General features: G+C 33.4%; 2 protein-coding genes across 2 annotated transcripts in view; one reads left to right on the plus strand and one right to left on the minus strand.

Annotated features, from left to right (window-relative positions):
- Positions 1 to 1,107: 1,107 nt before the first annotated feature.
- On the plus strand, positions 1,108 to 2,232 carry LOC134694368 (perlucin-like). The gene is made up of 3 exons (XM_063555372.1): positions 1,108 to 1,183; positions 1,599 to 1,830; positions 2,185 to 2,232. The coding sequence occupies exons 1-3, from the start codon at positions 1,108 to 1,110 to the stop codon at positions 2,219 to 2,221; spliced, it is 345 nt and encodes a 114-aa protein (XP_063411442.1). The 3' UTR covers positions 2,222 to 2,232.
- A 690-nt stretch (positions 2,233 to 2,922) lies between these two features.
- LOC134695020 (tyrosine-protein phosphatase non-receptor type 23-like) overlaps positions 2,923 to 27,507 on the minus strand; it is a 35,291-nt gene continuing 10,706 nt past the window's right edge. The window contains exons 12-29 of the mRNA XM_063556155.1: positions 27,304 to 27,443; positions 26,007 to 26,098; positions 25,017 to 25,221; positions 23,956 to 24,119; positions 22,780 to 22,931; positions 22,164 to 22,357; positions 20,043 to 21,250; positions 17,612 to 19,450; positions 15,154 to 15,202; positions 14,124 to 14,371; positions 13,338 to 13,709; positions 12,593 to 12,689; positions 11,902 to 11,966; positions 11,521 to 11,664; positions 10,173 to 10,354; positions 8,453 to 8,557; positions 7,449 to 7,648; positions 2,923 to 6,802 (exon numbers count right to left, since the gene is read on the minus strand). Of these exons, the coding sequence (XP_063412225.1) occupies positions 6,120 to 6,802; positions 7,449 to 7,648; positions 8,453 to 8,557; positions 10,173 to 10,354; positions 11,521 to 11,664; positions 11,902 to 11,966; positions 12,593 to 12,689; positions 13,338 to 13,709; positions 14,124 to 14,371; positions 15,154 to 15,202; positions 17,612 to 19,450; positions 20,043 to 21,250; positions 22,164 to 22,357; positions 22,780 to 22,931; positions 23,956 to 24,119; positions 25,017 to 25,221; positions 26,007 to 26,098; positions 27,304 to 27,443 (6,139 nt within the window). The 3' untranslated portion in view covers positions 2,923 to 6,119. The remainder of the gene's footprint in view (positions 6,803 to 7,448; positions 7,649 to 8,452; positions 8,558 to 10,172; positions 10,355 to 11,520; positions 11,665 to 11,901; positions 11,967 to 12,592; positions 12,690 to 13,337; positions 13,710 to 14,123; positions 14,372 to 15,153; positions 15,203 to 17,611; positions 19,451 to 20,042; positions 21,251 to 22,163; positions 22,358 to 22,779; positions 22,932 to 23,955; positions 24,120 to 25,016; positions 25,222 to 26,006; positions 26,099 to 27,303; positions 27,444 to 27,507) is intronic.

Genomic DNA, 27,507 nt, shown 5'->3' on the forward strand with positions numbered 1-27,507 from the left:
TGACTGACCATTCGTCCTGAAGTATATTAAAGTTTTTATTTAAGATAGTCTACATAGGTTGCAATGTGGTGATATTAACTTGAAATTTCATGCACATTATTGTACCAATAAGGCTAGGTTCGATGAAAATATTTAGAATTAGAAGTTTTTAACAACACTGTTTCGTCTATTTTCAAGCATATTGTTTATGCCCGAATGGTTATCTCAAACATGATCAGTCATGTTACAAAATGATACGAACTTTAGCGACATGGGCAGAAGCAACCGTGAGTATTAATGCATATATGAGTTCCTTAATTATACCTTAAACTGAGAACTAACACCGTCTTTCATTTATTTTAATAATAATAGAGGTTTAGATCAGGGAGAATTTTACAGAGAGGTAAACTCTTGTGTTTGCAAATAAACTCATCATATATACCAGTATTGAAAGTTTATATTTGCGCCAGACGCGCTTCGTCTACAAAAGACTCATCAGTGACGCTCAAATCAATGAAAAAAAAGTCAAGTGAAAGCAGGTCTTCTATACAAGCTGGATTGTGAAACTTTATTTGCATTCATAAAGTGTTTGTTTTGTAATGTGACAAAAAATTCAAATTACAATAGTGTTATATATGCAACAATCATAATAAACGTATTAAAAAAAGTTGATTTCACGAACTGACCGGAACTCTCATTTAATAAACATGCATAAATTACCACAAATTCTCAGGAGTGGATTCAACTGGGGCGTGGCGGGCGTGTGGCCCTCTCAATATAAAAAGCATTCCTCAGCTTAATAAAGAATACTTCGATAATTTTAACTTAACAAAATTTAAGTTTGAGCTCCCCAAACCTAATATCCTGGATTCAGGGCCTACCAAAATATTGAGTATGAATACACGTTTATAGATTCACCTGCTGTGGTAGTATTTGTTCTCTATTCATTTATATTTTTGGTGCATTATGTTTTCTTTATATTTGAGCACTCCATTATTCTGTTGGATTTTTTTTTGGCCCATTTTTTTCTTTTCTTTACATTTTTGCCGATTATTCTCTATCCTGTAAACCCCATTCAGATCCCTCATATTTTTCTGCTTGTTTTTATCATAGATATACTGTCGAGCAATGGGGTCACAACTGGCAAACTTAGAGACAGCGACAGAGTCCCATTTCGTGCATGGAATGATACAAAACCTGGGAGGTAAGAAGATTACATAAAATAACAGTGGTACCATGCTGTAAAACCAAGGAGTTTTAAAATACAATACTATCAGCTTTAGATTAGTTTTGATTTTCATTTTTGGTGTTTAACGCCACTTTTAGGCACCGCATTTAGGCTTTTACGTGGCGGTCAGTTTTTACTGGTGGTGGAAGCCGGAGTGCCCAAAGAAAACCTCCGACCTTTGATAGGAAAACTGACAATCTAAGTTAATTAATTCGAGTGCATCCGCATTAGTAATTGTTTTGTTAAAATGTAATATATATAAGCCGTTAAACAGCCCTTTCATTCATTCTATGCTAAGAACACAATAGGATTGAATGATACTTTAGCAAGATCATTTATGAAAATTCTAAACAAAAGAGATGACAATATCGATCCATGTTATGAATTTAAGGTAGTTATGATCCTCCGAAGTTTTGGCTGGGTGGAAACGATATTGTAACTGAGGGTGAATGGATGTGGGCTAAAACTCATACCAAATTTACATACACAAACTGGGGACCAGGTCAACCTGACAACAGTCATAAAGGACTTGGAGAAAACTGTTTAGAACTTTCAAAGAATCAGGCTTGGAACTGGAATGATGATTACTGTGAACACAGGATATATTTTATCTGTGAAAGACCGTAAGTATAAATGTTAAGCAGTGTCAGCAGCCACACATGAGTTACATATAGCCATATGAAACTATAATTACTTGAATGCAAGTGCATAGTAAGAGCCATTATATGAACTCTTAAATTCATTGTCTTTTAAACCAATCGTATTTTAGCAGCTGTAGTGTCAAATGTGCTACAATTATGATAACACAGTATGCTGGAATACTGACAAACCATCATGTATCCAATGTGAGAGGGACGGATGAACAAATTGACAGACATAGGTATAGTTCAATACACTCTAAACCTCATTGTTTTTGTTATAATTTCACAACCTATAAGTTGACCTACACAGTGATGTACAAAATTATTTTTTTGCAGATCTGAAGAAGTGGATAGTGGAGAAGTTGTTGGATAAATGAATAATCACATAAGATAACAAATAAATAAATGGGTGAATACACGAACATTCAGGTTGAGCATTTTTACAGTTTAGATAAAATTTATTATATTTTACATGTTCATATAAGCGGGATGTTTGGGTAGCTATCAAAAAAGGTTCAACCCACCATTTTGCCTTAAAATGTCCTGTACCAAGTCAGGAATCCAGTATTTGTTATTTTCCAGTCTGTTTCTATGTATGTTGGCATTTATTTTTGTTGCAGTTCTGTTTCTGTTGTTCCCTTGTTTTCGTCTTATAGTTAATGTGATTCCATCAGTTTTATATAAAGTAGAAGATGTGATATGATTGCCAATGAGACAACTCTTCACAAGAGACTAAATAACACAGAAATTAACTATAGGTCACTGTACGGCCTTCAACCATGAGCAAAGCCCATACTGCATAGTCAGCTATAAAAGGCCCCGAAATGGCCTTGTACAGATTAACAGGATTCTTGTTTTACAAAATTGACTACTGGATACTATCTTATAATCATTAACAAGCTTCTGCCCAAGTTAGATAGAAATCCAGGATATTTTAAGAAAGTTATTAAAATATCAAAACTTTAACCACAGAGTGAATATTTGTGGACACTGCAGCCGCCGCTGATGGAACGTAGGATAACTTTGTAATGATTGTGTTGCAGGCCTGATAGAAAAAAAAATTAAGAATGAATTAGTTTGTAATTTATATATTTCACAATTAACAATAAATAATTTGTCTTCATATTAACATAATATACATATATAGCGTCGTGAAGCTAAACAATGATAACAATTATACACAACACTATCACAATAAAGGCTGCTGATATTTATTTATAAATTTGTAAATAAGTACATTTGCAGTGTTAAATGGGAAAACAGATTTGCAAATATAAAATTATATAAACTATTAACACAGAGATATGTCTCACCTTTTTGTTATTTTGATAGTAAAATGCAAATATTGCAAAAAAATCAATACTTGATTAACATTAAGTTATGCAAAATATGCAGTCAATGACTAAAGGTATAGGACCAAATAATCTCCATGGAAATGTGGTGTGCCAGTGGTAAAGCGCATGCATATCAAATATTATTTATTTTGAACTCATATAATCTCAAACTAACATAAAGATGATGCAGTCGTCGCTATAAACAGAATACCTATGTCTCACTTTTTTACTCTGTCACATAATACACCATATAAAAATTTAAAGCACTTAATGTATTACATGATATACTATATAGCTTGGGTGGGGTCTATTCATGCTAGTGCCTACTCTATTGGAGGGACATGTCATTTTCTATCTTCATGATCTTGCATCATAAAATTGATAAATTGACTTTTAATAGACAAAAAAGATTTTTTTCTAATTGAATATTTTTTTCTCAGAATACCTACATAATTTTTGAGGGGACAGTAGCAGTAAGGGTGAAATTACATAATCCACCAAACATTGAAATGAGATGTTTTTTATCCACCATAAAAAAAGAGTGGTTACAAATAGTTTAATTTTCTGTGTGCGTTCATGAAATGCATATATTTATTATAATTATGTCTTCATCCCTGTGCAATAAAAAGAATAAATAATATTTTGTATTTAAATACATGTATACAGATAATTGATTACTCTAAGAATTGTTTTTTTATACAGCAATCTCTTTTCTTAATTTAAATTTTCCAGGTTCTAAATTCAATTACATGATTTTTATCGTATTATATAAACCAATATTGTCCTAACTGATACGCCCGAAATGATATGTTTTATAAAGTTAAAAAGAATATTACCAAAACAGGTTAACAATTACACAGGAAAATTTACTAACGTTCCACAGCTGGGCCAAACCGGCCACAAAATAAAACAAAAAAAACTATGGATGTTTTCAAATATTAGGTGCAAAAACCCACAATTTAGTAAATTGGTCCACTGGCTCATATTAATGTGGTTTCCTGATTTTAATAAATACATTATAATTTAGCATTTTAAAAATAAAATGTCAAATTTAGACGATAGAAATGTTGTTAAAACATAGTGTGATTCCCCTCATTCCACCCAACATTTCTTTCTAAATTTCAAGTGTCATATACATGTACTGTAAATTTAGAAATAATTGCGATGTTTTTATTATTGCAAAAAAATGCAACAGGATTATAATAGCAATAATTTGAATTCTATTTTTTTTTTTTTATATAAATCAAACAATATTTTCGCAATATCGGAAAAATAATAAACGTATTTCAGCCTAAAATGACAAAATCGCAATAATAAATGTGTGCAATAATATCTGATTATACCAGTAGTTTGGTAAGTTAACAGCTCAACCATATATCCAATAAAAATCAAAACAATTTTTTTATTTTTGGTGAATGATAATTCAATCAATAGAAACAAACTCAGAGTAACTGTAACATTGAAACGCACCTTATTCACTGGAGTGTTGTTTATTCTAATGGACTTTATATACAAATAATTATAACGTGTCATGAACCCCATATGAAACTTACTAACCCCATACGGTCTCATAAGGGGTAATCATGTGAAGACGTTCAACCAATCACAACGTTATAATTCATCTGTGGTCCGATAAATGCAAATAATTAATGACAAAAAAACAACAGATCATATAATTCACAGTATAATGCCCTCTGATTATGTATATGTGCTTTCAACTAAAAATCATCAATGTATACTTTGCTAGTTTAAATAAGTAGCCCATCAATTCTTTACTATTCATACTGAGAATCCCCTCCCCCTTCCCTGTTCACAGAATAATATAATACATCCCAAAAAATCATCCCACATTTTGTTCCATTGCTAAAAAAATGCATTACAATAAAATCTAAATACATGCAAAAGTGTTTAAAGTTACAGTACATTTGCCATCAATAAATAATTTTGCCAAACATTGAATTATGTATATTGTCAATGAGAATAAAAATCTAATTACTTTTATTACAATCTGAAAAGTCTATTGACTATTATGCTGTCATACATTTCAAGAGCCCTGCAACCTTAAATTAGGGGGACAAATTAGATAAGACCTGGTTTGATGCAAATTAAAGTTTAAGCAAGAATAAGATGTTCAGGCATAATAAATGTTGCCTTGTTTCTGTAATATTCCATATAAATATTGTTTATCAAAATGAAGTTTTCTGTTATCTTTATATACTTGCACGACAACTATCAAAACTATAAGCTTGTTGGAACAGTTACATGCTTTTTCTCACTTGAACTGAATGTGGCATAAAAAATTGTCCTGTGAAGTTTTATTCCAAACTAGTAAAGAATAATTGAAAACAGTACATAAATGTGCAAAGACTGTCCAGAAACCTTTGCAAACTCTGACTAAACTGTGCATTCTTCTCTACATTCTTAATATAATGCTTGATATTCGTCTTATAAATATTATGCCTTCTTAAAAATAAACTTCATAATAACAATTAAAGCCCAAAAATACATCTCCAAAGCACAATATTCTTATCACAAAATATGATAAAGTCTAAACATTTGATCAGAAAAATACAACAATTGCACACAAGCAAAAAGATATCTGTCATATTTCAAATGTTACTTTAAGTCCACATGCAAGCCTTTAGTAAATTCCTACTTTTGTGAACATTAATTTGGTTCACCTAAAACATACATAGTTTTACACTCAGTTAAAATCATATCAATATTCAAACACTTATAACCTGAAAAAGAGTTCAAATAGGACATTTTGTGCATAAAATCAAAAATGAGAGAAGTAGGCAGGCAGTCGATTGCAATTTGATGATCCTAACATAATGTAAAGTGTACTTAATTGCAAAAGCCTCAAGAAATGAAAGAAATATATTGATACTGTATCACATACTACAAAAAATAATATAAAAAACATATAAATATTAATTATTTTTTCATCGTCCAAAGTGGATCTATTGAACTAAAGGGATCATCATTGTCCAAATTATCACTTAAACCTGAAGTTTTATCCAGAAAACTTGCTTTGGTTATTTTCTTCTTTCCTCCGTCAGCTCCAAGTGTAAATGAACTTGGGTTCTGTAAATCCATCAATGACTGCATTTTCGGTGATCCCTCATGTGATCCATGTAGAGAACTTGGCTTCGGTGAACCATCTCTGGACCTTATCTTATGTATTGGTGAACCTGTTATCTTTTCTGATTCTGATCCAACACTTAAAAGTGATGCATTAGAGCCAGACAGGGACCCAGTCAACTTTTGGTCATTATCACCACTCTGTCTAGCCGCATCTGTTCGTTGAACAACATCAGGTAAACTGCTCATTAGAGTTCCTTCCATTTTATGATCTTCTGTCTTTGAAGGTAAAAAATGTTTCTGTTGTTTATCCACCTCCTCACTGGAGAGCTCCTGTTTGGGAATAACAGTTTTCTTTGGACTAGAATGTTTGTTTGATATTCCTAAATGTAATCCAAGTTTTTCTACATTGCTCTTAAGATCATTTATACTGCATGCTCCAAATATCACATCTTCTGCTGGTGTCCACTGGTACGACTTCTCTCCAGGGTGAGGAAGCTTGTCTCCAAAAGATGCTTTATGGACCAATATCCCCTCTGTAAAATAGATAAGAAATTAAAATCAATAAAATACATTTCAAATACTGTGAATTCATATAGTATGGAGGACAAATAATTCAACAACAAATTTCTTGGTATCATACAATTTGATTGTTTCACATTTGTCATTTTTGTGCCTTTATAGCTTGTTTTTCAGTATGGGTTTGGTTCATTGTTGAAAGGCCATATTGTGATGTATAGTTGCAAATGTCTTAGTCATTTGGTCTCTGGTGAAGTTGTCTCATCAGCACTCATAAGACACCTTATTAATTTTATAACAACTAATTTCTTACAATTGCTCAACTTGAAGAGAGGAAAGAGGGAGGCAGTGATTGTAAAATTATAGAATACTATAAATAAATTAAACATTGTTCAGGAGGACTTTGTATCAGTATGTATCTGTTTCTTTTCAACATGTTGCTTTTATCATCTAATATTTAAAAATAATTTTCTGTATTTATCTATAAAACAGAACAAGTAAATGGATTCTTCATTGTAAATTTACAGCTAGGGCTTAGGCTAGAGATTGGTCTAAGTGAGGTATGGGTTAAGAGTTAAGTTTATGATTAGAACTAGTTTGGTATGGCTATTAAACACCCTAAATCAAAAGGCTGAAACATAGTTTCTAAAATTTCCAACTCACGTTTTGCCAATATATCCTGTGCATGGTACAAGATAGCTCCGTAACAGAATTTAAGTTGACTTTTCTCTCTGATGACATATCTGCGTTGTTGTAACATCTTTTTACCGACTGCCTGTACGTTGATGATACCATTACCATGATCTATCTCTTGCATTCCAGTATAAATCATCAAAAAGGTACCAGTTCTACCTATACCATTACTGAAATTGGAAATGTTAATATTAAGTTTATACAATTCATAAAAATCACTGTAATTTCAGAAATTATGTGCGTTTTTTTTTAATCATAAGTGAATAATGTGACTTGGTGGGTATTGTAATAATAAGAACTAGCATTCTGATAACATAACATTAGACCAGTGTGCATGTTTGTTCGCAAGAGTAATAATAAAACTCTCATATTTGTTCATTATTGATAAATGGCAAAAATTAATTCTAGCATTATCTAATAATTATAAAGTATTATTGAGTCCTTTGTCAAACCTGTGATTGCTGCAGTCAGTGTAAAAGAGCTATGTTTACCACTGAAAAATTCATAAAATCAACCTGATTTCATTCAAGTAACAAGCAAAGAACAGGTTGTTATAAAATTTTCTTGAAATAAAGTTTTTTATTGCTACAAGAGAGTTAATATTTTGAAAGAGACAACTAAATGTGACTTGGTAACAAGCAAAGTACAGAATATTATATAACCTAAAAACACAAGATTTGGAAATGTTATCCGATACCATACAAAGGGAAGTAATCCATCTATAAAATATGATTATCTCTCCTACAATTTACCAACATGTTCTCTCTCAAGGTCAAGTTCAAAATTGAAGTTCAAAAGCTTTATCTATAGACGAGATCATTATACAGAAAAGATGTGCATACATTAACTTTTTTTATTCTATCATGCCGTAACTGATTATTATATTGCTTTAAAAAATTATTCATTGTGTGAAAATTCAAATGCTCAAGGGTCCATGATTGGTGAGTAAATCATTTATATTCTTATTTCTTTACCTGCAGTGAACCATAACAGGTTTTTGTAGACTTCTCTGCTGTCTATAGAAGTTATGGACTTCATTGATGAACTGTAGCACACTAGGGACCTTCTCTGGAAATCCACTGTAATAAAAATGGAAATGAAACATTTTTATTTGTTTTCAAATAAAATTGAGAATGGAAATGGGGAATGTGTCAAAGAGACAAAAACCCGACCAAATAAAAAAACAACAGTAGAAGGTCACCAACAGGTCTTCAATGTAGCGAGAAATTCCCGCACCCGGATGCGTCCTTCAGCTGACCCCTAAACAAATATATACTAGTTTAGTGATAAAAGATAATCAGTGAAGCCTATGAATTATACACAATAATCAAGTTTAAAGTAAACAAATACTCTATAATCTATATTTTCTTTTGAATATTTGAATTTCAACGCAAGCATGAGCAAAATTAAAAGAAGACTGTTCTTGCTACCATATTCTGTAAACCAGTGTTTGTAATGTGCATGTTACATATCCCTATATCTACTTCAAAGGTCAAATTAAGTACTGATTTTGTAACATATATGTCCTGCATGAAAAATCTGTTAATATTGGAGATATAAACATAAACATCCCCCCATTCTACTAATTTATGTACCTGATCATGTAAGATATCAACACCTGAATGTTCAGATTATATACTGTACATGTAACATAAAATTGAAAATGGAAATGGGGAACGTGTTAAAGAGACAACAAGCTGACCATAGAAAAAACAACAGCAGAAGGTCACCAACAGGTCTTCAATGTAGCGAGAACATGCATGTATTCCCATCTGGAAGATTAGTTTGTGTAGTGAACAAGTTACAAGTTCCTGGAAGGCCACCTACAGTGCATACTATAGATATTACATTTGCTTACCTAACAGGCCAGTTTTTATACTGTAGATGTACTATAGTCCCTACCTGACAGGCCAGTTTTTATACTGTAGATGTACTATATTCCCTACCTGATAGGCCAGTTTTTATACTGTAGATGTACTATATTCCCTACCTGACAGGCCAGTTTTTATACTGAAGATGTACTATATTCCCTACCTGACAGGCCAGTTTTTATACTGTAGATGTACTATAGTCCCGACCTGACAGGCCAGTTTTTATACTGTAGATGTACTATAGTCCCTACCTGACAGGCCAGTTTTTATACTGTAGATGTACTATAGTCCTGACCTGACAGGCCAGTTTTTATACTGTAGATGTACTATAGTCCTGACCTGACAGGCCAGTTTTTATACTGTAGATGTACTATAGTCCTGACCTGACAGGCCAGTTTTTATACTGTAGATGTACTATATTCCCTTCCGGACAGGCCAGTTTTTATACTGTAGATGTACTATAGTCCCTATCTGACAGGCCAGTTTTTATACTGTAAATGTACTATAGTCCTGACCTGACAGGCCAGTTTTTATACTGTAGATGTACTAAAGTCCCTACCTGACAGGCCAGTATTTATACTGTAGATGTACTATAGTCCCTACCTGACAGGCCAGTTTTTATACTGTAGATGTACTATAGTCCCTATCTGACAGGCCAGTTTTTATACTGTAAATGTACTATAGTCCCTACCTGACAGGCCAGTTTTTATACTGTAGATGTACTATAGTCCCTACCTGACAGGCCAGTTTTTATACTGTTGATGTACTATAGTCCCTACCTGACAGGCCAGTTTTTATACTGTTGATGTACTATAGTCCCTACCTGACAGGCCAGTTTTTATACTGTAGATGTACTATAGTTCTGCCAGTCTTTGTTTGTTGGTGTTGTAGGTAGATAATTCTCTCTGTCCACAGTTGTGTCTCTTTCAAGCTCTGTAGTGTTAATGTGATAGGACCATGGTGGGTTAATTTGCCTTTCTCTGGTGGCCAATATTCAGGAAATTTCTAAAACAATTCAATATATAAGATTTGTAGCTTGCACAGAAAAGAACATTTTTTTCTGCTGCTTAATTGAAAGACAATTGTGAGTTATAAAACATCTTTATATAAATGTAACACCATTAAATTTTATCACAAATTATCAACCACCTATTGAATAAGTTCTGGTGTTTTGGGGTTTATGTCTCTTCAACACATTCCCTTATACTCCTGAACACCCAAGAGCACTACTGATCTTAAATTCGGTTTGTGTTGCCCTGTCTTTACTTTTAATGTTATGTTTTAAAGACTTTTGTTAGTAATTTTTCATTTTTTGCCATAGCCTTATCAGGTTGTCATGTGTGTGTTGGCTTTTATTCAAAGTTAAATACCATAACAGATTTTGGTGGTCCCTTATGAGCCGTGTCAGATAGAAATCGACTTCAGTATGTACATGTTTTCTATATTGATTGACTTTGGAATGTTGAAATATAAAATAAAAGGTGAATTTATGTCTGCTTTGAAGGGCTCTTATATCGACTCAATTTCAAAGAAATTCTTTTCAACCTGATATAAGTTAACCGATGTAATGATATTCATTTTGCATATGGTAGCTGTCTTTTAATGCAGCTTGTATGTTTAATATGCTTTTAAAACAATTAAAGCAAGAAATAACAAGTTAAATTTTTGCCATTTTTTCTATGTAAAACATCAATATCAGGAAATTACTTATTTCAGCTTTTAAACCATTGGAAAAATGTGCTTTTGTATTTTCTGATAAAATGTCAATACTGTACAATAATCCTTTAAAAAGTACAAATCAATCAATAATTACATTAGATGTAAGTTTCATTATAATACGTTATTCTGATTGGCTAGCATGTTATTCCGTAAACAATTGCATCAGACAATAACATTTATCATGCATGATGACACGAGGTCCCACAATAAAGTGCACAGGTGAATTAAATAAAACTGGATGAAAATCGTGTTTTCATGATTTTAGCTAAAAAAAATGTAATTATAAGTATTGAATACTTCTTTTTGAAACTTTATAGGGTTGTAAAAGCGTTGACCGTGCGTACATTTTTAGAATGAAGCGCTTCCGCGCTTCATACAAAATGTACTTCGGTCAACGCTTTTACCACCCAATAAATTTACAAAAAGAAGCATTCAATTCTTTAATAACATACCTTTGTGTCTTTATTTTCTGTTTCACTAGACAGCATTACAATGACCTCTGACCCTTGCTCATAAACCATCAACCAGAAGTCAAACATAGTGGAGTGTAATGGAGCTTGTGTGGCAATAAATTTGGGACATGATTCTGCTAAATCCTGAAAATTATGTTACAGCAATGAATTCTGAAGATCATATTAAATCCTTAAAAGTGGATGAAACAACATAACAAATATTTTTCTTAGCTTTCTGGTCGATCTTGCTCTAATAAGTGAAAGGGGTGGGGCTTAAACAACCCCAGAGTCCTCATTGACTGTTTGGGATTTCTTTTTTTTGTGTTCCTTACCCATACTAACCACCCACAAATATAACAAATTCTTAAGACTATGACTTACATTTATCCAGCTAGCATTTATATAATCATCTTTATGTGAAGTCAGTAACACTCTGGATACATCATCTGGGGAAAAAAGTACTATGTAAAATGAATTACTGTACAACATTTCATTATACTGAATAGAATATGATATATTGATAGAAAATATTGTAGCTAAAACGTCTATGTAAAATTTATGTTTATTTAAATATGCAAACTTTGCAAATTTAGCAAAATGTAGATTTGGTCATTTCAGATTCTTTATATCAATGAAACATTTATTATTTATTTATATATACAGTGTTTTGAAGACTTAACAAAATATAACAAATAATGTCTTGAAAAGTATACTGCACTTGTTTTAAATCAAAAACAATTATGCTCAGAGGGTATAAATTTACTTCTAGCATGCAATGTAACATTATATGGTTACAGACAAAATATCAAATCGTTTCTTCATACAACAACTTCTTCATACATCAACTTTTAAGTATGTAACAAATGTTTAACTAGAACAACAGCATTATGCAGTCAAAGATAAAATATCAAATCATTTCTTAATACGTAAACTTGGAAAATATGTAACAAAAGTTGTAGTTTGAAGAATGAACCAATAGATGGACAAGGTGATAGCAGTAAATCCCGTTTCTCTATTAGTTATGGTGTACCAATTATCTGTACCAATACATTCAAAAAGTTAGAACACTTACAAGGTAAAACATCCTGATCTCTGTTTTTCATTGGATAACATCGACCAATCGCCATTGAGTTCTTCTTACCATGGATATCATAGTCTTCTATCACCTCCTAAAATATATAGTATAGTTCTTTTTAAAGTAAACCAACTTATTCTCTTTTCTTTATAGTACTTAATTTCCATAATCAGCTCCATTATCGGTATGATCTGTGTTTCAATTAATATTGGGCACAGTGTTGTTTTTACCATGTGCTTTATTGGATATAACTTCAATATGTGTCCTCCCAATATTATTATTATCCACAGGATTTAACTTACTGTGGATTCTTTAATTTTCGTTGGATATCAATTTTTGTGGACTTTGTGGTTACAGGTGAACCACGAAATCAAATGTTCCACGAATGACAAATTTTCTATAGGCTTGTATGTAAACTGCATCAAAACCACAAAATTAAATATCCACGAACATACAAGTTTTCCCTTATCCACGAAAAATGGTACCCACGAAAATAAATGAATCCACAGTATGTGCTTATATATGGGGAGTATTCAAGATATCTTTAGTTATTTTCTAATCTGTTTTATGTTAAAATGTATATGTAATGCACAAGTAAGTAAAGTGTAACATGTTTAAGTTAGAACACTGATCTGAGATTATACGTTACTTTTCCACAATAAGTAATAAACGTGCGGATACATTTAAACTGTGGCAATTCTTTTTATTCTATTATAGGCCTTGTTAAACAGTGTAGTATTACCTTCCATGCTATATCTAAATGTGAGGGTCCAGAACATGTAGCTTTATCTAAACTTTCAACAAACTTGGCCAATTTTTCAGTCTCTGCAACAAATTTATCCATTTTAGACGAATCAGGATAAGGATCTTTAGAAAACTGTCTTCCCAGGTTTCCTTTCAAAATAGCATCCTCTTTCTGTTGTGCTATTTCCTGTGCTGTGAGAACCTTGGGTGTTAGAACTGAATCAGGTGGTTCATGGGTGGAGTCTACTGGACTTGATGATAAAATGTCATCCAGAGATGAACCAATTGAAGAACAGGAATGTTTCCTTGAAGGCAACTTGAATTCTGATTGGCTGGTGTTAGAATTGGATCTGGAATGTGACTTTTCAGGCTACAATGATATATTCAAATTCATTTCAATGTTGAATCATACACCAATCATAGACAAATTACAGAAAAAAGTATTTTAACTGAAAACTAAGATCGTAAAGATATTTTTTTCTAATTATAAAACAAATGAACCCACTCAATTTTTGTCAATGTGTGTAGGAACTAATAATTTGATATAATGAATGGGTTTAAAAAAAGTGCTGCTTTTCATAGATGTAGAATAAATTTTGTGCCAATTTTTTTCCAACTGCATATGAAAATTTCCATGGTATACCTACAGATAAAGTGCTTGTTATCTAAACAAACTGGTTTATTTTATCATTTCACTTCATGGCTTTACATATAGTATAAGGTATAGAAGTACACCTCTTACAAATAAATCTTAGACAAAAATTCCTGTTTCCACACAATATACCTGTTTTCTTTGTACTATTGGAGATTCTCTAGCTCTGGTATGAAATTCCATCTTTGATGTAGTCTCTAGTTCTGTGACATCTTGTAAAGATGACGTTTTTGTTTCCATAGTAACTTCCTGTAAGGATGACTGGATCTCTGTTACTGGTTTCATTGGGCTTGGTAGGATAGGTTGTGGTAGGATATCTGGTGGAGATAGTGGGTTCATTTGCTGTATTGTTGTTGATGAATAACTAGGCTGTGGTGTACCTAAGATAAAGGAGAATTCATTTCAATGATAAAATTAAGATTATAAAAAAAATCTAAGGACATTTATGTATTAAGGTGGTACCCAACACTTTCACTAACATTAATTTGGCTCGTTTAATTTTCATAAAATTTTGTCAAAGTATTTACTTTGACACTTTAACAAAAATATAAAAAAAAATAAAAATTTTGAACCAACCGTTTTGTCAGAAAAATTACACTGGGTATATAGCAATTTGACAAACACCAATTTCGATCATTGAGAAGCTTAATATTCCTTGTACAACACAACGTAATTAAAACGTTTAGCTGAGTTATCTCCCTGTAGTGTTAGGTACCACCTTAATTGAATATTATTTTTGTACAAAATCAGTCTTATAACATTTTTGTACTACATGAACATTTTAAACAAGCTGACAAACAACCATATATTGTAAAATTGAATACTAGAATGAGTAGATATTACAACTGAAATTAAAACAATAGGCTCTAAAACATGTTAAAAGCCTGGATCACTCACTTACCTATATTTTGCTGTTTATAGTTTCTACCTTGTGTTTCTTCACACACAAGGTAATATTGATAGCTCAAGTAAGCTAAAAAGTTAATACTCAGGATTTTTTACCCTAGGAATAGATTTTCTAAGCTGTATTTGGCAAAACCGTTCAGAATGTTGGGTTCTTGATAATCTTCAACTTCTAATTTATGTGGCCTTTCTATTTTTTTTAATCAAGCAACACTTATGAAGCTTTTGCAGATAAATTTATAAATATTTATATTCTCACCTTTCTGAGGTAATGGCTGTGACATTTGTGACTGTCCAGATAGAGGTCTCTACAATAAATCAAATAGATTTTAATATAACAGCTGTAAATATCCCTCACAAAGTCCAGAGATATTGTTTAATCAATAAGTTCAACAGTTTTATATTTTCTAAATGCATATCAAAAGAGCTACCTAGTTTTATTCACACTAAAGAGCAAAGTATCAAAGTATCACTCTTACAAAATCTGAGAATTTGCATAAATCTTGGATAGTTTGAAAAAAAGCTACGTGATCACTATTTTTTTTTTATGTGTTAGGAAATAATAATTGACATAAACCTTTTTTTGACACGGAAAGCTGGGGTTTATTCATATATAAACCTGGTATAATTCCCATATTATAATAATAATGTCCCTGTACCAAGACAGGCTATATGGACAATGTGTAGTTCTTTCTTACTGTTAGATTTTTCGTAAATGTATATTTTTTTAGGATTTCTGATGTTGGTGGTTTGTATCTGGTGTTGCAATGTTTAAGTTTATTGCTATACTCTTTATCTTTATAACATGTTACTGTGGATTCATTTATTTTTGTGGGTACTAATTTTTGTAATAAACAGCTGCGCCATGAGCGCATGATACGCCCGACGTCTTGTGTGGAAGTTTTATGCAATAATCATAAATAGTTTCTGAGAAAGTTTTAAGCAATAACCATATATTGCTTTTGAGACACGGCGGGACATGTGAAACCCCCAACCCTGTTTTTTTTTTACAAAAAACTAAATATCACTAAAATAACATTTTGAATCAAAACCAAAAAGTATACAGATCTTTAGATTAATATAACAAAGAAGAGTGTAAAGTTTTAAGCAATAATCATAAATTATTTTTGAGATACGGCGCGACATGTAAAAAAACCCTCCCGTTTAACAAACTACTCAATAACTCCAAAATAAAGTTTTGAATCATCACCAAAAAGCATACAGATCTTGAGATTAATATAACAAAGAAGTGTGTAAAGTTTTAAGCAATAATCATAAATTGTTTTTTAGATACGGCACAACATGTAAAAAAAACCTCCCCTTCTTTAACAAAATACTCCATAACTCAAAAATAAAATTTTGAATCATCACCAAAAAGTATACAGATCTTCAGATTAATATAACAAAGACATGTGTAAAGTTTTAAGCAATAATCATAAATCGTTTTTGAGATATGGTGTGACATGTAAAAAAAACCTCCCCCCTTTTTACAAAATACTCAATAACTCAAAAATAAAATTTTGAATCATCACCAAAAAGTATACAGATATTAAGATTAATATAACTAAGAAGTGTTTAGAGTTCTAAGTCATAATCAAGAATCGTTTTTGAGATACAGTGCGACATGTGAAAAAAAACACACCCCTGTTTTAGTTACAAAGTGCCGTAACTCAAAAAGTTTTAATCTTATTTTCAGCAAAAAGTATACAGATCATTTGACCATCATAAGAAACAACTATGTTAAGTTTCATGAAATTTGGATAAGTCGTTCTCAAGTTACGGTGCGACATGTTTACGGCGGACAGACATACGGACGGACGGACAGACAGACAGACGGATGGACGGACACCAGACATTTGTATACCATAATACGTCCCGTCAAAATTTTGACGGGCATATAAAAATAGTCTTTTCACATGTTTCATGTAAAGGAGTAGGTCCAGTAAGAGCCCTTTTTGGCCTCAAAATATAGCAGTTTTTCAAAATTGATAAAATGTAAACTTTTAGTTATTTATTGAACAGTATAGTGCTTCTGCTACATAAATATGGTCTATTGTTTACTATACAACAAACATATCTCGGGTACTGGCACCTTAAAGTCATGCTAAATTACTGAATTCTTCAAGATTCTAGCATTTTAGTTAAATTTTAGACGGTTTTCGTGTAAAACTAAAGTGGCCGCATTCGTGTTAATCCTTAATATTGAAATGGAAGTTTTATTTTATGATAATACATAACATATATAGAGTTTGAGGATGAACACTGATGCGGCCACTTTCATTTTTGACAAAAACCATCCAAAAAGTGTCATTTTTCGGCATATTTGGTTGACTTTTCATAGTTGACCTTGAATCGGATCGTTTTTAATGACTAAATCAGTTCAAATCTTTCACATAAACTAATTGATTCAAATGAAATAGACACTAAAGTGTTTAAAAAGTGGTCAAAATCTTTTGTCAGATGAACCTGAAATTTGAGGCCAAAATCGGTCCTTACCGGACCTACTCCTTTGATTTCATGGTTTTGTAGAGTTTGTACACAATCCTATAGCAAATTTGTACTTTATAAATTTGTGGTTCAACTTTACTGACAAAATCCACTAAAAATTGGTATCTCATGAATAATAATAAATCAAGTACAATATGCATTGAAAGAGCAAACTCAGCAAATCTAACTTTGATTTCAATAATGCATTTTAAATGTCTTTATATAAATACCTGTATCTGTTGATTATTTGTCTGTTGCTGTACTGTAGGGTAACCATGGTGCTGGGAAGTCATGGATACCGATGGCTGTACATTACTAGGCGGTGGCACTGGTGATTGATATCGTTGTTGTGGCACCTGTGTCTGTCCTTGTTGTTGGCTACTCCCAATAGGTGGTTGACCAGACTGTGCCACTGTTGGCATGGACTGACCTTGTTGCTGAATGCCTCCTTTATTTTGTGGCATCGTATTTGCCATTGTAGTCATATTTTGCACTTGTTGTACATATCCACCCTGTTGTGGCATTCCTGGTGGAATTGCCTGCATTTGTTGAGGGCCTTGTGGCAATGAACTTGATTGTTGGACCTGGGGCTGTTGGCCAAATCCAATAAAAGTGGATGAAGTCTGTGGAATTTGTGGCTGTGTACCATGCTGTAATTGTGGTCCAGGTTGTCTTGGTATTTGTTGTCCAGTTTGTGGAACTTGTTGTCCTGAAAACTGATTTCCCTGTTGACTACCGAATCCTTGACCTGATGATGGCTGTTGTGTCTGTTGTCCTTGAACTGGCTGACCTCTTGAGTAACCTTGACTAGACTGATTGGACATATATTGCATTTGACCTTGACCGGCCTGACTCATCTGTGCAGGACCATTACCAGATGTTGAAGTTTGCTGACTATTCTGATGCTGACCACCATATCCATTATATGGTTGTTGCAAAGCCTGTTGTCCAAACTGCTGTAGTGTATTTTGTTGTTGGCTTGTTGGCTGTTGTCCAAACTGTTGTGGTGTACTTTGTTGTTGGCTTGTTGGCTGTTGTCCAAACTGTTGAGGATTTCTTTGCTCCTGTGAGAACTGGGATGGTTGTGGCAATGACATCTTTGACTGTTGGGGCGTTGTCTGAGAAGTCACTTGAGTATTTTGCCCTTGATTTTGTGGATACTGTGTTAAATGTTGAGGACCACCTGGACCTTGTTGATTACCAGGTTGCTGTCCATAATATTGAGGTTGCTGTTGACTTACGTTTGGTTGCTGAATCTGCCTCTGTTGAGATGGATTCTGAGAGGTCAAGTGAGTATTTTGACCTTGATTTGGTGGATATTGTGCTGACCTTTGAGGACCACCTTGACCTTGTTGATTATATGGTTGCTGTCCATAATATTGATTTTGATGTTGACTTACATTTGGTTGTTGAACCTGTGTCTGTGGGGGTGGAGTCTGAGAGGTCACACGAATATTTTGCCCTTGATTATTTGGATATTGCACTGAACTTTGAGGACCACCTTGACCTTGTTGATTATTAGGTTGCTGTCCATAATATTGACTTTGTTGTTGACTCACATTTGGTTGTTGAAATCTTTGTCCCTGTTGTTCTTGACTAATATTTGCCTGAGGAAACCTTTGGGGTGTCTGAAACGTTTGCTGTTGACCAACATTTGGCTGTTGAAATCTCTGTCCTGATGGCTGACCAGGGGTTTGTTGACTAGCAATTGGCTGTTGAAATCTTTGATCCTGGGCTTGTTGAATAGGAGGTTGCTGTCCAGATTGGGTATATTGATTATTTCCAGGAACTGCTGTTGGTAACCACTGTTGTTGACTCTGTTGTTGTGGTAGTTGAACTTGACCTTGAGGAGGATAGTTTTGAGATTGCTGGTTTTGACCTTCACCCATCTGACCTTGCTGATACATTTGCCCTTGACTCTGACTTGGCTGAGAGTTTATTGTTTGTTGAGGCGTATACTTTGACTGTTCAGAAAGATTCTGTGGATGTGGTGAAATCCCACGTGTTGAATGAACTTCACCTTGTGATGACCTCTGTGCAGAGGGTTGGTTGTATGTTGTTGTACTAGTCTAAAAATGTACAAGAAATATTTATGTGATAATTATCAAAATTTTTCTCAAGTAACCTTTTTTTTAAATTTTCCTTTCTAATATAAAGACTAAATTTGCAATATAAATTTGCCCATACTACATGTTCTTTTGTGCTTAACCTTTGGTATGACATAATTACACTTGCACAACATTTGCACAAGTCATGTCTTCTTGTTTTCAGAGTCAAATCAGTATGCAATAAGATAATATTAACCAACTTATATATATCTTGCAAGAACTGCTGTTTACATGTTTTTGAACTTTCGATCTTTTGTAGAAAATAACGATATTTTTTCAGGTTAAAAAAAAACCAAATTCTGAGAAAATGGAGCATGAAAGAGTGGATATTTCAACCCCCATACAAAGAGTTTATAACTGAACCAAAACATAAACAAAAAGCTATAAGATATCAATGTAGTTTTAAATTGTTTACCTAGCCTCTCTCGCATTATGAAAAATATTCCTATGCAAAAAAAAAAAAAACAGAATGAAGAAAAGTTGATAAAGAGATGTCCCTTTCAATGTAATATATTGACAGTTTAAATTAATTTTTTGGAAATTAAAATCATACCTGTGCCATATAATTTTGTTGTGCAGATGATGGTATCTGATTCAATCTATCCTGCAATGCATTTCCATACCCTGGTGGAGCCATACCAGACTGTGCTGGGTGTCCTGAAGGAACATATTGTGCTCCTGGTGGGGTTGCACCACTAGTTGGGTCCTGCTGTCCTGTTGAAGACACCACATTTGTTTGAGGTACATGTTGTCCAGTCTGAACCTGTCCCATATGTCCCATGGTATATCCTTGATGGGAAACAGCTTGCCCTTGTGTTGGTTGGTAGTTAGACTGGCTAGATACAGCCTGACTAGAAAATGATTGATTTGGCCCTGGAGTCTGTTGTCCTGCTGATGTACTTGGAGGCATCTGCGAGTAATTAGTTGAGGGGTAACTGACATTTGGACCAAAGCCACCTTGCATCTGTGGCATACCTGGTGGCATTCCTGATTGTGGCTGACACATATTATATCCTGCTGCAGACTGTGGCACACCTGGTTGGACCATTCTTTGTTGTGATTGTGGCATACCCTGAGGTCCAAGATTTTGCATGTAACCAGATGGTTTGGTAGATCTATCAAATCTCACTGTACCAGTCATGCCGCCTTGTAAACTTGGAGATTGTGACCGTGATGGATAATTTACAGCTTGACCAGTTTCCCCTGCTGACGGATGCTGATAACCTTGGCCCCCTGGAGGCTGCTGGTATCCACCATTCCCATGTGGCTGTTGGTACCCACCTGCCCCTGGTGTCTGCTGGTACCCACCAACCCCTGATGGCTGTTGAGATGACCCAGTCACAGGAGGTAACGAATGAGCTCTTATCATAGCTAAAACTTTTGGGTCTGTGATTCCCAGTTTTCTAATATCTTCATCACTCATGCCATGTAATGGACTAGCTGGTAAACTATCTGGCCCAGGAGGAAGATGAACTGGTGATGATATTAAACTACTAGGCAGGGATCCAGTTGCCACTCTGCCTTTTCCAAATGTTTTAGGTTTCATAAAAGGGAGATAATCCTTTAACTTAGGTCCTTCAAAACCTGGCAGGGATGCATGCAAGTCTGGTATTGGGCCGATTGGACCAGATGGACTACCAGGCATGACTCCACCTGGACTATTCGAAAAATTAGAAGGACCATATGGTAAGGCACTGCCTGGACCTTGAAGCATTGTTGATGCATCTGCTGGTTTCTGAGTTACAGGTCTTACAGGAGGTTCTAAAAATATAATGACAACTATTGAATACTGTGGATTCATTATTATTCGTTGGATACCAATTTTTGTGGATTTCATCAGAACAGACGAACCACGCAATTAAATGATCAATGAATACCAAATTTTCGATAGGCTTGTATGCAGATTTTTCCAAAACCACGAAATTAAATTTCCACGAACATATAAGTTTTCTTCAATCCACGAAAATTGGTATCCACGAAAAATAAATGAATCCACAGTAGACTGTCTCTAATCATGATGATTTATATTAGGGTTTAAAAATAAATATGTTTTTCAATGCACCTTTAAGTATGCAGAAAAAAGTATTTTCTAATTAATGCTTGCATAAACTTTATATATCAATAATATCTGCTCATCTTGTAGAAATTTTTATACAAACAATATGAAGTTTACTCATTCCATTCCATTCCATTTGAATAATTAAAAAGAGCCCTATACAAGTTTTACTCTTGGTTAAAGATCCTACTGTGAGCCGAATTGTTCACTTCTTTATCCTCTAGTAGAATCGTAGACAGTTGCCTCCTAAACTAATCATGTGGTGCATTCAAGCATAATCTAGTTACATGGTTTTAAGATTTCTCAAACATTGAATGAATCTTCCTGGATGTCTGGGTTTTGACATATATCATGCGGATTAATATTTTTTCTGAGACAACAATTTCATTGCATTTACCACGAAATTAAATGTTTCATGAAGTTAAAAATTATGTTGGCTTGTATGGCAGATTTTTCAACCTTTTCAATCAAACATCCATGAAAAACATGCTGCACATACTTATATACAAAGCATGAAAATATGTATTGTTTTTTACAGACAGAACTTTAAATTTCATATCATATTTTTGGAAAATTCATAGATCCCATCCCTCACTATATAACATCAAATTTATTTACCTTTAGGTTTGAGTCTGTCTATAATTTGTTGTCGTTCTTCTGCTTGCTGTTTACAAATTCCTCTGCATCGTTCTAGCAACCTGTTGATGTTGGTTTCAAGCTTCTTATAGAATTCCAAACCTTTCTGTGACTTAGCTAATAAATCTTCATAAACATCATATGAGTTCTTTAGTCCCTCTATAGTGGCTTCTCTCCTGAAATTATCAATAGATATCGTTTAATAATTTGGTACAAAATTATAAGGAAAAGGGCAAAAAACTCACAAATAAAACCAAACACTTTCAAATTTTAACAATACTTTCTAGTGGTGTTCATGTCCTTATTTTGTCCTCTCGTTTTCTTACTATGTACAATACACAAAAATATAATCTACAGACTTAAATAAAATGGAGTTTTTACTGAAGTTAGAGAATGGAAACATAACTTTGGGACATACATACCAACAGACAGACATACAGACACTGGTAAAATTAAATGCCCCTCAGCCAAAGCAGAGGCATAACAATCAGATCTATCTAATACATTGTACATGCATATGTGTTTTAGAATTGCTGCATGTATACTTATCTATGATCTCTATACACAAAAGGAAAAAGACATGTGAAGTTAGTCGTACCTGGTAATTGTATCTGCAGTGGCTCTCCTTGTAGTAGCATATCTAGCATTTACATCAGTCAGAGCTCTCAGTATGTTATCCTGGGCATCTAAGTTCTGATGGATGTAACCTATCTGTTTGTCATGTTTTTTCAGTTGTTCTTCAAACATTACCTGTAAATCCAAAATTGTACAACTATACGATGCAAAATAATCATTAATTTAAGTGTGTATCTAAAGCAATTCAGTATGGTGCCACAGCATGCCCTTTTTACCAGCTTACACCATGCCTTTTTTGGGATGACATGCCCTTTTCTTCTGCAATTTGACGCCATGTGCACTTCTGCAGTTTTAGAACTGAAGTCAGTTCACGGTATGGGTTTTAGGATGATAAAATATTAACAAAGTTTTAAGTAATGTAAGTTATAGGCCTAGGTGGACACCAAATTTCGAAATGAAATAATGGCAACAATTACAATGAACATTGATTTGAAAGTCTATTAAGATGAAGTTCTAAAATTTAAAAGGAACTGACTACAATTTTTTCAAGTTAAAAGAGAGATAACTCTTTTTTCTCTTTCATCCTTGAATTTCACATGACAAATTTTTGTTTCTTAACTAGTACTGTTATAATAAAAGCCATCATAGTAGTTACTATAATTGCAATTATTCAAGTATTTCAATCTGATTGGCTATTTCACCCATAATTCAAAGGGTCCCTGAAATGTACTAATGACTAGTCACCATAGTATTACTGCCACTATTCTGTGCTACAATCTGATTGGTTTACTTTGATCTAGTTCCTAGTTTAGTTTAAACATATTTATATATAGTGGTTTGGAAAACACGTTTTGCAACTTAAACTAATCCCTTTCCACTTTGTGGGTGCGAGTGCTGCCTTGAAGCGGCATTAGCCTGCTCTTTTTCAAAATCTACAAGGGTGTCTTTAACGTGCAAGAGATATGGCTCTCTCTTAACACGGGTCCACCATTTATCGTCCCCTTCTGATGGAATATCATTGTTTCCTCAAGACTATACTCGCAAATGGTGTCAAGGGAGAACTGAAAATTCAGTCCCTGAAATTTTTAACCCAGACGGGAATCGAACCCGGAACCTTTGAGTTAGTAGTCCAATGCACTAACCACTACACCACAGCTCTCATGATCTAGTTTCTGAATTATTACCCATAACTACTTACCATAGTATTACTTCCACCATCCTGTGCTACAATTTGATTGGTTATATCATCTTCTTTGACCTGTTTCCTAAACTGTTCCTCTAGCATGGCTCTCTGATTCTTCATTTCCTCCACTTTATCAAGTAACCTTTGTAGCTCTTTCACAACAGCTTCTGACTCTGGATCTATAATGAATTGTACCGATGTAACAAAAGATGTATATTACTGTAAAATTGAGAATGGAAATGGGGAATGTGTCAAAGAGACAACAACCCGACCAAATAAAAAAACAACAGCAGAAGGTCATCAACAGGTATTCAATGTAGCGTGAAATTCCCGCACCCTGAGGCGTCCTTCAGCTGGCCCCTAAACAAATATATACTAGTTCAGTGATAATGAACGCCAAACTAATTTCCAAATTGTACACAAGAAACTAAAATTAAAATAATACAAGACTAACAAAGGCCAGAGGCTCCTGACTTTTTGCTTTCCACTTGTTGCACTTCATTCAAAATTCTTACCCTATTGCAATTTGCTATGGATTTTTACAGCAATTAGTTAAAATTCTAAACAGTCATCCAGTTAGGTACAATGTAGATGAAATAAATTGCAATTTGGTCTGAATTTTAAATGAGCAGCAATAGGTTAAGAGCAACATTTACATCCAAGTTGCAGCAACATTATATTATTTTCAAACTAAGGAAAACCTTCTCTTTTTTTTCAGTTTAAACATCGATAGTTTATAATAAACATATTTAGGTTATCTCTAGTAATCTTCATATGATAACATGCCACAAGCTAACATAACTATCTTGAACTACTAAAATAATTCAGATTTCAACTATTGTATTATCTTAAATTCAGAACGTTAAGAAAAGTTTTTTTCATTGATAAAATGTGACACCCAAAGGTTTCCCTGAAATGTTATTTGATAATTTCATATTGATCTACCCTTGTAGGCACCCTTTTCTGTCACTTTTACATGCATTTTTTTTACTTCAGAATGTCAAAATAATTTGATATAGAAACAAATACAAGAAACAACAGACTGAGTATAAAAATGAACTGCTATCATGTCTTACCTCTGTCTCTTTCCAGTGATGGCAGGTGGTTCTTTATGTCTTCTAAGGGACCAGCAAGAAGCTTTAGGTTGGTAATGTGTGTATTCATTGCTTTATGTAAATCCACATTAGACTGGTTCCCTTTTTTATGACCTTCCTGGAACCTGTCACAGTCTTTCTTTATTTCAGGTAACATTGGGTTCTGGGATCTTTTTCCAAACTGTTTCTAAAAGTAAAGATAATTGAAACTTAATACCATTTAAAAAAAAATGATTACATTACAGTAGGGCATAACAATCTTTAAAGAATGATGAAACTATCAATACTATAACAAAGCCCTGAGCCTTAACAAGTGGATAAACATACTGCAAAACCCATTGAGATTATCACTTTTTGGAATCCTGCAAAATATTTCATGACATTCAAACTAACGAAATCTTACAACAATCACATTTACACTATGTTTTGACAGGCATTAGACATTTAATATTGTTACTATACCTCTATGATATACAGTTTAATAAAGCAGGAAAATAGCTATATTGTTGTCTCTTTGATACATTCCCCATTTCCATTCTCAATTTTATAACTATTATTTTGCTGCATTAAACTCGTAAAATATTTTTAAATAAAGTATTGTAAATTTTTTTTGCTTCAACATGTTCAATAAATATATATTTTGAATGAAATTGAATTAAAGAAAAAAAGCTCCTGTCTAATCAAAAGATTAGTCTCTCATTTATATCCCTGAAACTATTGGTATTATGAGGCAGTCCCTAAATATGATTGATTTATTGATTGATTGCTGTTTAACACTACTGTTGTTTCATTTCCTGACGGTTAGTTTTTATAGGTGGAGGGAGCCGGAGTGCAGAGAGAAATCCACTCACATTTGGTTGGAAAACAGACAAAAACCTTTAAATTAAAACTTAAACTGATGATACTTTGAGACAATCTAACTATGATACCAAAACCTTGAGGTATTTTGAGACAACCCCTACTTAATATTACCTGAAACTCTTCATCTTCCTTTACATCATTTTCTATCAAATCATTGATTTCCTGTATAGCAAGCTCAACGTCTGTAGCAGTGTTAGATACAGCTGAAATAAAATAATGTAAATATGACTACTGTGGATTCATTTGTTTTTTTGGGGACCAATTTTCATGGATGATGAAAAACTTACACATTTGAGGATATTTAATAAGGACAGCATACACGCCTACGGAAAATTTGTTATTTGTTTAATATTTAATATCATGGTTAACCAGTATCCAATGATATCCCTGAAAATTGGTATCAAATAAATAATAATGAATCCACAGTATGCATTTTCCTACTGAGAAATTATTTTTCATTAATGAATTTGGTGTTGATTATTGATTTTGTGTAATATTTTTTTAGTTAAATACAAAGTTTTGAACATGGGTATTCTAGAGATAGACAAATGGCATGACCTCATTCTCAAATAGAATCTCTGTTAAGATGGGTGGTAATTACAGTTAAGAAATTGTCCTTTGAGGTTGTGGAAATTTGCTTTCCGTGATTAGTTTTGTCAGGGATTTTTTATCTGTGACTTGTGACGTGTGCATTATTCTTGTCTTGTTTTCAACATTCTCAGTGATGAATGTTTTAAATCATCATTTCTTTTAACAGTGAAGACGGTGTTAAAATGTTGTTTTTCAGGAACAGTTTTGTTGTTTTTCCTGTAAATGATGATCAGCAAATTTAACATTTCATGAACCTTGTTGAAAACCCCCAATAAATTTCAAACAATATAATTAATAAACTGTTATCACAGAGATATGTCTCGCCTTTTTGTAATTTTGATTTTGCAAATGTTGAAATAAAAATAGCAATACTTATACATTCTGACACAAGTTACGTAAGTCAATAGACCATGATTGAGGGGGCATGGCCAAATATCTCCATGCAAATGAGATGTGTCAATGCTTATACAACTGCATACCAAATATCATTGACCTTCCACTTGTGGTTCCCCATAAACTGACCTAATCACAAACTTATACATGTAAAATAAGCAAAATTTTCATAGTCAATAGACCATGACTGAGGGTCAGGGTCAAATAGTCTCCATGGAAATGAGATGTGCCAATGCTTTTACAACTGCATACCAAATATGATTCCCCAAACACTTGCAATTCACCATAAACTAGACCTAATCACAAACTTATACATTGTTGATGCTATCGCTGTTGTCGCCTTGCCGGAAACAGCCTACCTATGTCTTGCTTTTTGACTTCGTCAAGGCGAGACAAAAATTAAAATTGGATTACAGTATATTACCTCCCATTGCATCCACCAAGTCTTTAATAGCATTTGGTCTAACACTAACAGCAGCACACTTCTCTAGCAAATCTTGCGGCAGTCTCTCGGGTTCAAAGTTCAGTTTAGAGGGGTCAAGGTTCAAAGAGGACATGAACTGTCTATAAACAAAAAGATTAATCAAAGATTTGAAAAAAATGTGTGTTAAGTAAAGTTTTTAATCTG

The sequence above is a fragment of the Mytilus trossulus genome, chromosome 13 (assembly GCF_036588685.1).
Source record: "Mytilus trossulus isolate FHL-02 chromosome 13, PNRI_Mtr1.1.1.hap1, whole genome shotgun sequence".
NCBI lineage: Eukaryota > Metazoa > Mollusca > Bivalvia > Mytilida > Mytilidae > Mytilus > Mytilus trossulus.